Here is a 12,084-nt window from a genome sequence, read left to right on the forward strand (position 1 = left end):
TAGTGACAAAAAATGTATAAAGTTTCAAAGCTAAAGTATTAAAGAAAAGTAAACCTAAACAAAAAATGACCAAGAAATATCAATTTTCTAAGCTGAAAGGACCATAATTCTTAAAAAAAAAAACAATATAAAGAGTTATAGTTCTTAACATACTTATTATATAAGTGATAATAAATAAGAAATAAGAATATAAAGCTCTTAAGTATTCATGAAAAATGTACCTAAACAAAAATTTTAACCAAGAAATTCCAATTTTCAAAGTACATAGTATTACATCAAGGGCTATATCTGAGCAGGTGCATAATGTGTTCTCTATAAGATCTACTTTTATAATTATATGGAATAAATGTTATATCATCTACTTGTGTTTCTTATAGAATTGGTAACAATACATGGCATCGGAAGAAAACTTTGTTGATTTGACAATTTACCTTTTTTTAACATAATAATGGATTTAGCTTGAATAGTTAACCATCGTGCATGTGCTGTGAGAAAGCTAATTTTCCCAACCAATTCACCTGCAGAACATATATGCAGTGGACCTCAGAGTAAAAGAAAAATCAGAGGAAGAAAAGCTTTCAAAGCTTCCAGACAACGATGACCAAAGCTCGTTGGACTTTGGTGTTTCTGCTTCAAGGGCTCTTCGAGGCAGGAAGAATGAATGCTTTTCGGAAAGTTTAAGACTTTTGCAAGATATGAGTAAAGATTTTAAAAAGTCAGAAGAAATGGGACCCTTACTATGACAAACATGTGCCTTTATACTCTAAATAATTTGATGTGATTTTTTTACCCCCACCCCACTCTGGATCCGTACATGCTTTATATGTTTTTTTTCTCTCTTCAGAAAGTGAAGCTGATCTCACACCTAATTTGCAACTCAGCTGACAGCAAAATTCTAAAAATGCTTCTTGTGAAGCCAGTTGAAGTGCTTGAAGAGCTTTCTGACTTCCAGCTGGTATCTAAATCTGTAGTTTCTGGTAAAAGAGCTTCAAAGAAAACTGACAGATTGAAGGAAAGTGAAAAACAAAATGAGGAATTCAGTCCTGCAAAAAAGAAGAAAAAAGCGGCGGAAGTTGAAAGGACAGAAAACCGAGAGAAAGCCTTGAACACAGCCTTAAGTAATATATCTAACTCTTTATACATTCAAACCTTTATGTTGTATTGTCAAATACTGACTAAGCTTTCATTTCTTTATTTAGCAAATGCTTGTGGGTGATGATGTTGAACAACTATTTAAAGTTTGAATCAAATCCATTTAGTATAAACAGAGTTAGAGAGAAAGTGCATCAAAACTTTAACCTGAAATTCTAAGTATAAATGGGGAATAATTCATGAAAAAACTGTGCCAGAGTTATGCATCTTGCTTCATATGATGAGAGGGTGATGATGTTGAACAACTATTTTAAGTTTGAATCGAATCCATTCAGTAATGACAGAGATAGAGTGGAAGTGCATCAAAACTTTAACCTGAAAATCTAGATGAAAAGGGGGGATAAATAATGAAAACTTGGTACCAGAGTTATGGCCCTTAGATGCAGGTGATGATGAGGAATAACTATCTTAAGTTTAAATCAAATCCATCAAGTAATTACAAAGAAAAGTAGAAAAAAAAGAGAAAGTGTAAAAATAACTTTAACCAATGTGGGGATGCGGAAAGACGTCGACGCCGACACCAGGTCGAGTAGGATAGCTCTCCTTATATTTCGTATAGTGGAGCTAAAAATGATTTTTTAGTTAAATACAGTATGATTCATTGAGCCAGATTTATTTTTACACATAAATAGATTGAAATTCTGAAATAAGAAAATTTGGTATTTTATGCATTTTTCTCATGTCTTTTTCTGCAGTCAAGGGCAAATAAGTCACTTCACAGGCAAAGCACAGAAAAATCCCCATAATTCTGCAATGTCTAGTCATTAACAAGTATTCTCAATAAATGGGATTTGTCTCTCTTCTTGTGTCAAGAAATGTTGTGGTTTTCCCCAAAGTTGGTAGATGCAAAATGTGTAAGATTCTACAAAGTGCATATGAAGTGGCATATTTTTGTAAAGGTATGCTGCAGAATCATATGTCCTACATCATGTCAGTATGTGTTTAAAGTGTATACATTAGACCCCTTTACTTTTAGTTCAGCTGATATAAAAACATTGAAATCCACCTATTTGTTACGTAAGGCAGGACAAGTATGGAATTACTCCACCTACACTTAAGACATAATTCTCTAAAAACTAAAGCTCCGATTGGCTAACTATTTCCGGGATGTAAGGCCCATTCATAAGGCTAACTGTTAGCAAAAATATATCAAAATCTGTTTGTTGCATGAAAACAGCCTTATGGAGACCACCCCTTTCTTTAACTTTCAGTATGGCCGAGTTTTCACAACTGATTGGGGATGCAGGTGAAATTGACAGTTTCTGGAGGAGAATGGGCTTCAGGATCAACCTGCTTCTAAGGCAGGACTGGGACAATTACCCGGTTAATCGGATCTGATTTGATTACTAAAGTGGTGAAACCGGTTTCAATTTTGCAAAACCGCTATTCGCTCTCAAAACATTAAGCATCACGAATTGTACTTTATCTTTATACATTTCTTTGACCGGCACATGCAATATGATAGACCCGCAGTATATTTCCGCTAAAACACGTCAACTTGAACGTTATCAAAGTCTTGGATTTGCCTGTCATGATATATTTAAAATAAAATACACCAAAATATGACTTATTAATAATCATACTGCTTGCAAACGATAAAGTCCGTCCTGATTACGTCAGCTGCTGGAAGTACCTTGATACAGTCATCAGGAAAGAAAACAGCATTCTAAATATGGCAGCCGATTAACCGGTACGATTCGATTTCATACAAACGATTAACCGGTTTCAAAATTTTGAAATTGTCCCAGCCCTATTCTAAGGAAAGGCCTCTTTGGCCTGAAGTTTTCACCATGTGCCTGGTTACAGGTTGTCAGGCGGGGTACGCAAAATTCTGCCTGTTCCAGCACCACTGGGAGCAGGTACACCTAGAATAAAAGAAGGCATACACATGTCCTTGCTTTGGGCATAAGTTCTTCAGAAAGGATTGGGGAACCCACCATCTTAGGCTCAAACAGAAGATCGTAGCCTCTCTTCAAGAGACCGAGGAGAAAAATGAACGCGTCGTTGACCCAGGTGAGAAGCTGCCGTTTAGAGCGAAACATTGTCTGAGGCTAGCAAACAAGCGCCGCCGAGAAGTGACACTGGGAGATGCCCTCGTTATGGAGGGGGCGGATTGCCGCGAAGAAGTTGTCACGTATGATGCCAAAGAGCCGGCCGGCCAAAAATCTGACTAACTGGTCAGTTTCTTTCCCTATCAGAAAACTTATTCCAAGGGGGGAAAAACAGACTAGGGGGAGGGAAGAAACTGACTAGTCAGTTTTTTCCCCGGGGAAAGAACTGACTCTAGGGGGAAAAACTGGGCTGTTACTCCGGTTTCTGAGGCTCAAAATACGAAAAAATGGGCAACTTCAAACCTTCACATTTTCTCAATGCGTTAATTTTTTTCTTAGCAATTAACATGTGCGTAAAGGTCTATCTTAGTACTATTCAGTAAAGGTATCACACAGGCTTAAAGGTGGGCTCCTTGGGTCGGGCCGGCTCGAACTTCGGTACCATGTCGCGGCCCCTGATTTAGCAGTAAAACCTCCATTTTTTTCTTTTTTTGGGCAGAAAATATATAAACTAAGCGCTGAGAAAGCCTATAACTGTAGCTAGACATTACCTCTATCGAGTGACCTACATAGAGTACAGGTGCTGTAGAACACTAAATTCTTGCGTTTTTAACGTTTTTTTTTTTTGGTCAAATTTCATTAACTTCAACACGCTGTAAACAATGGTTGATAGTGGTAACCGGACATGTAACCTTTCCGCTTGTTTTTTTTAGCCATGCGGTATTTATTGGGTATGTGATAACATGTTTGACTGTCTTTCAATCTGTCAGGGACTAAAATTCCAGTCTCGTGTGTCTTTAACCCTACTTTGAGTTTCGATATTTGTCAGACACTGAAAGGACAGCTTTCTATTTAGGAAGTGTCTAGCTGTCCGGTAACCGCATGCCCAGCTTGTGTTCTACTAGCACTCCCGTAACCGGATGTGTAACCTTTATCCGCTTGTTTTTTAGCTGTGCGGTAATCAAATGCATTTATGAATTACCTTTTTTTTCTGTCAAAATATTGCGCTTGTAATTTAGATAATAAATTGCTATCCTTCAAATAATCAATATTTGTGCTGAAATGCAGATGTTGCTTATAAATTAAAATAAAATCATTTAACATGTTTTTCTTATTTCTCTATTTTAAGGACTGAAACCTGGATATGAACCGCTTCTGGCAACAGCAGTACCTAGTTTTTTTCCTTGGACATCAGCGGAAGGGGAGACAGCAAAAAACAGGAAAGAAAGAGCTTTGAAGAGAGATTACAGAAAAAGTGAATTGGATAGGTCTTGTAAAGAAGACTTGGAGATAAGTTTTACTGAACATGTTGAATGTGCAGAAGAAGTAATAGAGACTGAGACATACACAGCAACTCCACTATTTGAAGATGAATTCACTGTAAAAAACTGTTAACCCAGACTGATGAGACCCCAACGTTTTCAATTGAGAGATTTTCTTCAAACAATAAACGGATACATTTTTATACAGGTCTGGAGTCATATGCTAAATTTATGTTTGTGTTGACTTCTTTGGGACCTGCAGCATTCTGTTTGAAATACATATACTTTCAAATAACTGGTATATCAGTTGAAAATCAGCTATTTATGACTTTGATGAAGTTAAGGCACTATTCAACAAACTTTGAACTGTCAACTTTTTTCTCAGTTTCTGAATCAAGTGTGAAAAATATTGTCTATACGTGGATTATATTTATGTCAAAACAGTGGAGGGAAGCAAATATATGGCCAAGTCAGAATCTTGTGAGATATTTTATGCCGTCAGATTTCAAATTAAAATTCCCAAAGACAAGAATCATTATTGATGGAACCTAAAGCACCTAGAGCTCAGCAGTCAACATATTCAACATACAAGAACAGGAACACTATAAAAGTTCTTGTTGGCTCAACTCCTGGTGGATTAGTTAACTATATTTCTGAAGCTTATAGAGGGTCTACAAGTGACAGACAAATTGTTGAACGGTGTAAAATTGTTAGTACCTGTGACCCCGGGGATAGTGTCATGGCCGATAAAGATTTTAACGTTGAGGATTTATTTGCTACAGCGAATGTACGAGTAAATGTACCAAAGTTTTTCAAAAAGAAAAATAGGATGTCTGGGAAAATAGTTCTTAAAGACAGGAAAATATCCAGTAAAAGGGTACATATTGAAAGAATTATTGGACTAGGAAAAACTTACAAGATCTTGACATGTCCTTTAACGGGCATGGAAACAAAATTGTCGTCTCATTTAACTTATGTCTGTTTTATGTTGTGTAACTTCAAAACATGTATTGTTCCAAAACATGCTTAGCACATAACAACATAGTTTCTGTTAACAGTTCAATGTTGATGTAAAAGAAAACCTAACACTTTGATATAATCAATATATATAATATATAATGATGCATACTTTCTACATTTTTATAATCAAACAAGACATTAAAAACAAGTTAAATAAACAATTTCAAAACTTCATTTTGTGTTTATTCCTGAAGTTAAACTTGGAACATGAATACTTGATGTAGCATCAGTACAAATTTGAAAGATTTATGACGGACCATTACTAACCATTACTAACTATTTACTCCTTTTGATACCATGATATCATTTACATGATGGACAGTGAAGATACTAATAGAGGAGCAAGTAAGGGCATTGCAAACTGACCTAGATAACAATAATAGGAAGCAACCACACTGCAACTGTACCACCACCATGGAAAAGGTATTTGCGTCGGTGCTGCACTCTGTTGTGTATGAGAGCAGTGCACCACCATTGGACTTAAGTGATATAGACACATCACAAGTACAGTCATTACAGCCTGACCCCCATGCCACCGGTACAGCAAACCACTACGCCAATGCAACATGTACTCCCTGTCTTTCACACACCTACGTATAAGTAAAAAGAAAGTTGCCTTCGAACACGTCTTCAATGAACCAGTAAGTATTACTTTTCTTATTTCAAACCTATCACTGATTGCGGGCCATGTTTACCACCATTGTCACCTTTTCAGTGTACTTTGTATTTCATGTACAATGAGGGTACAGTACTGGCTCTTCTTAGGAATGATGGTTAGGCCACTACCCGCCTGATATGACTGAAAAGTTGGAGAAATTACGCATAATAAGCACGTTTTATACTAGTACTCCACGTTTGTATTTATCTTATCTTTGCGTTTTCAAATTTGTACCGTACAGTTGCTTTCGTATTAAAGTGATACTTTGGTAACATATAGGTTTTATATACTTTAAGCGCATTCTTTAATACTTTTCTACTTTCAGGATATAAACTGCCGTTGATTCCCTTCCGAACGAGCTGCAAGATAGACTTCCACCATTTGCGAAACAGATGAAATGTGCCAGCAGGGACAGACTTAATACTGTCCAGCGAGCCTTTGTTAAGTCCAAGGTCAATGAACTGATAAGTACCAATCAGAAATTAAGTGACGCGTTCATTAATTCAATGATAAAGGAAGGTGTTCAAGAGCATATTTGGCAATCGGATTTCAAACCCTCGACCGATGTCACCTTCTTTCAATACCTTTACAACAGAATAAACAAGAGGGCCAAGATGGCCCTAGGTCGCTCACCTGAGAAACATAACATAACAGTGTAAACATGTTTGACCTAGTGATTTCACGGAAACAAATATTCTGGCCAATTTTCATTAAGATTGGACCAAAAATGTGGTCTCTTGAGTTAAAACAAATATTTTCTTAGATATGACCTAGTGACCTAGTTTCTGACCAAATTTCACGAAGATCAATTGAAAAATACAGTCTCTATCAAATACACAAGGTTTTTCATTGATTTGACCTAGTGACCTACTTTTTGACCCCAGATGACCCATATTCAAACTCAACCTAGATTTCATAAGGCAATCATTCTGACCAAATTTCATGAAGACCAATTGAAAAATACAGTCTATATTGCATACACAAGGTTTTCCTTTGATTTGACCTAGACCTAATTTTTGACCGCAGTTGACCCATATTCAAACTCGACCTAGATTTCATCAAGGCAATCATTCTGACATAATTTTATGAAGATCAATTGAAAAATACAGCCTCTACTGCAAACACAAGGTTTTTTCTTTGATCTGACCTAGTAATTTAGTTTTTGAACCCAGATGACCCATATTCTAACTTGACCTAGATTTCATCAAGGTAATCAATCTGACCAAAATTCATGAAGATCAGTTGAAAAATACAGCCTCTATTGCATACACAATGTTTTTCTTTTATTTGACCTAGTGACCTAGTTTTTGATCCCAGATGGCCCATTTTCAAACCTGGCCTAGATTTCATCAAGGTAATCATTCTGACAAAATTTCATGAAAATCAGTTGAAAAATACAGCCTCTATCACATGCATAAACTAAATGTTGACAGACAGACGCCAGACATCGAGCGATCACAAAATTTCAGGTGAGCTAAAAATGAAAGAAAGGTACTGGCCAAAGAAGAACTTGTACAAAGTACAAACGAATCACTGTCAGCTTATATCAAGGACGCGGCCAGCGTAGTTAACGAGAGTTCCCGGGATGACTTAATCGAGGAGGACGATTAATTAGCATGGTGTCTAGTGAAGTACACTGACAGAAACTGTATATGTTTTTTTTTTTCCGTTGATTTATTGTGATTTGTTCTTACCCTCTAAATACGTGCAATACATTTGAGCCACATTGAACAGATAGGACTGTCGGCTAAACAGGGAAAGTGCAATATTTTGGCTACATAGGGTAGATAGGACTGCGGGCATTGTAAATACAAAGTATCTTGTGATTTATTGTGATTCTGTTACATGTTACTGGATTAATAATCATTTCAAATCAAAACTTTTCCTCCTCTTGTCTGACATTATAAAAACACCTATGCATGCACAAACTAATACGTGCGCATGTAAAACCCTTTACGTGTGCACGTATTACTTCATACGTAAGAAGATGTTATTTTATAGTAGTACGTGCGCACGTACTAGTATGTGCGATGATGTTTTTTGTACTAGTACGTGCCCATGTATTGGTTATTATGTGCGCACGTAATACTTTATACGTACGAAAATGTTTTTTTATACTAGTTGTAAAAGGAGCACAATGGCCCCTTCTATTCCAGGGAAGCTGCAATGACAAAATGATGGACCATGATTAATTGTTCCATGTGTTAGGGGATACATAACTAGCTATAAAGACACTTCAGTCTTGTTAGATAGTCAGACAATGCCAAAGTGTAACAACTGCAGAAACGATTTCAAAAATTACCAAAAATTAAGAAGACATTTTACGTGCCTCTAAAGTGACATGTTACACACTTTTTTCCACTTAGGTAATGTGAGACTACTATTTTTATTTCGTTTAAACGAAATCATTTCATATAAACGAAATAACTATTTCGTTTAAATGAAATCATTTCGTTATAACGAAATAACTATTTCGTTAAAACGAAATCATTTCGTTTAAACGAAATATTTATTTCGTTCAAACAAAATCATTTCGTTTAAACTTATTTCGTTAAAACGAAATGATTTCGTTTAAACAAAATAGTTATTTCGTTTTAACGAAATGATTTGTTTTAAACGAAATAGTTATTTCATTTAAATGAAATGATTTCGTTTAAACGAAATAAAAAAAGTCTCACATTACCTAAGTGGAAAAAAGGTGTGTAACATGTCACTTTAGGGGCACCGTAACATTTCTTGAAATACGTGCCATTCTATTTTGGAAGTTTTATTTGTTTAACATGTGAATTCAGATTTGATACAGAATTACAGTTGATCAGACATTGCTTTAAGAAAAATCACAAAAGAAGAACACAGTGCAAGTACTTTGATGTGACGCAAAGAAGACAAAAATATTTTTTAAATCACAGTAACAAAACATTTGGGTTTAACAGTGGAACTTTTTCAGACGAGGACATTACGTATTTGATAAATCAAAGTTTTAAAACAAACATTGACATTGAAAGCACAGTGTACACAACAGAAAAAGAACTAGATCTGTGTGGTACCCAAAAGGCTTCTTCTAGTGATGGTGTCGTGTCTGTCTCACCAGCACTAAATGGCAACGGTAACTTTGAGCTGCCTACGTTCACAGATCAGCTAATGTACACAGCGATTCAGCTGCCTGTGACCAATTCTGAACACTCTGAACACCAAACTCAGAATAACTGTGATCAGGAGGATTTCCTCCCATCGCCTCCTACCATTCTTAAGAGGAGATTGCAGACAGCCACTCCACTAATGGATGAGAAAGAAGACAGTAATCCTTGCTGTTGTGCAAAAATCATCAAACTTGAACAGGCAGTTGCTGCCCATTTCAAACAGCTGGAAAACAAAATGGAACAACATCGACAACAGATGCTTGATGCCTTAGACAAGCCCCTCAGATATCAGCATCGTCTGGGGTTAAGTTTGCAACACCAGATGAAAGAAGTCGGCTCCGGAGTCACAAAAATGCAAACTTTTGAAGCCCACCATGAAACTGTTTTTGAAACAATCAGAATTAAGTGAATTACCATGCACTTTGAAAATGGGAATGTATTGTAGACTATCGGTTCATATGGTTTTCTGCTGGATTACTTGTTTTTTCTCAGTTTTTTTTTTCTGTGTGTATGCCAGTGGATTAACTTTTTTTGGACAGCTTTATCTGTAAATAAATGATGCAGTTAATCTTTAGGACAATTTTCTAAAACTTATTTCTTTAAGTAATAATGATGTTGTATTTCTCAGATCTTAGTATTAGTAAAGTCAGTTCAGTTATGAGTGTACTAATGAATGTGTCGTTTTTAAGTTTTGAAGCCAGGAGACTTCAAGCTGAGGAGGGGGCAGTGTGACAGTTTTTAGTTTATTGATTGTGGAGATTTATTTTACCTTTAATCATAACAGGGACTTTAATTTCTTCTTTAATTTCCTTCTCTCTATATTAAATACAAGTACATACTTAATTTCATAAATAACATGTAATTTGGAGTAGGTGTTAATTGCACTTTCAGGTATCCATAAGTCAGTCTGCTAAGCACAGTACCTGAGGTTGTAGGGTCAGTTATCTGTATACATGTAAATCTGTTATCTAAATTTATTGCAGTTTCTGGGTAACATGCTCTCTTCATGCATTCTAAATGAATTTACGACATTTTCAGGTCCTACCCACTATGTTCAGGTCATTTATGCAACATTATCTACATTCTATAGGTCAAAGTTCATAAGCAATAATATTAAAGTGTCATATTCAAATTTTTGTAAAGTAATTATTCCAAATTTTGTCTATGATGACTTTATTATATGTTGTTGTTTTGTACAATCATCGAAATTGTGAGATGTTATGTTTATATCTATTTCTTTCGTTTAAAAATTTTTCATGAAGCATCTCTTCATCTATTATAAAGCTTGTTTTTGGTCTCTCTTTAATATGATTAATTACATGTAAATACCATGTGATTGTCATTATCAACCTCTGTTTTGTTTCATTTTGTACCGTTGTAAATATGTGTTTTCAGAGTTTCCACTCACGTAAAATACTACGTAAATCACGTTATAAAAATAAAATTCACGCAAGTAATTTTTACCCGGTGCGAGATCGCGCGCGTACGAAACTGCCGGGGACGAATCCGCTAAGCTGGAATCCCACACTATGTGTACAAAAATAAACCTTGGAAATACTGCCGCAGTGCGTCATCTGCGAATCGATTGGCTTACAGCTCTCTGACGTCAAAAAATGTAGACAGGTTGTATCTTTTAACGCACTGGTAAATGAATGTACACTTATTAAACGGTTACCAATCTACATCAGGGTCCCCCGAAACTGTCTCATCTGCAAGAATGTCGCAGTCGAAGCTTTCGGCGTTTGGCTTCACGGCAAATTTCATACCCCAAAAATTTGTGTTTTACCCCCAGTTTTGTACCCAGGGGGTAAGTTTACCCCTGAAAAAAATCTGAGTGGGAACACTGTGTTTTGTATGAGGCTCACAGGGAAGATTGGGCTAGACCTAACTGTGTTGCCTCTATAAATAAAGTCTTTATTATTATTATTATTATTATTATATGGTCTATTTTTATTAAATTTTAGTCTATAATCCTTTCTCAGGTATACCTGAAATGTTCAGGTAATGGTAAAGTGTATAAATAGTAAGTTTATCCTCGAAAGAGGGAGGAAAAAAAGATAGAACTATTGGACCAGTGTAATCCATTGAAAGTATTCTGTTTATTTTAGGAAATATTTAAAATTGTCAAATGTTACCAGATTATAAAAATCATAAATGTGTGGATGAATTGAATGGATGAAGATTAAATGAAGTAGAAATAAAATCTATATTCTTGTGTGTTCATTTTTGACCTGCTGAATATTATTTTCATGCGGTAATTTGTTAGCCAGATTTAGCTCCCAATGCTACCTAAGGGGAAGATCTAAGTTTGGTTACAGTACTGAGGAAGTTGTTGCTCTAGGAAGTTGTCGTTTAGGGAGTAAGACTATGCTGACGCATGCATAATGCTATTTTTAAAATTTTGCGATTTTGTCTATATTTATTATGCATCTAGATCTATACATAAAACTTAGTTTTGATATTAGTTTTCCTTTTTATCATCATTACTGTGTTATTATATTGGACTGCTTTCATTTGATTACAATATTTCTATATGGAATTACACTTCATGTATTGATAAATATTGGACTACATGAAGACATTGATTCTGTATATAAATCGTTTTCCTTGTGCAGTACAATATTAAATACACAGTCCAATATTAAAATAATGTTGGACTCCTCATGGAAAATACTGTACTAAGTCTCATTGAAAGCAGTCCAATATTAAAAATACAGTACAGCGAGTACATTAAGGAGAGACATCATGACAATGTTTTAAGGGTTGATACAAATGTTTACATAAGCTTGACCATTCTTTAT

General features: G+C 35.5%; 1 protein-coding gene across 1 annotated transcript; it reads left to right on the forward strand.

Annotated features, from left to right (window-relative positions):
- The first annotated feature begins 4,892 nt into the window (after positions 1-4,892).
- Positions 4,893-5,946, forward strand: LOC123537040 (uncharacterized). The gene has a single exon (XM_053528872.1). It carries the CDS (start codon positions 5,007-5,009, stop codon positions 5,493-5,495), a length of 489 nt encoding a protein of 162 aa, XP_053384847.1. The 5' UTR covers positions 4,893-5,006; the 3' UTR covers positions 5,496-5,946.
- Positions 5,947-12,084: the final 6,138 nt, after the last annotated feature.

Source organism: Mercenaria mercenaria, chromosome 17, assembly GCF_021730395.1.
Source record: "Mercenaria mercenaria strain notata chromosome 17, MADL_Memer_1, whole genome shotgun sequence".
NCBI lineage: Eukaryota > Metazoa > Mollusca > Bivalvia > Venerida > Veneridae > Mercenaria > Mercenaria mercenaria.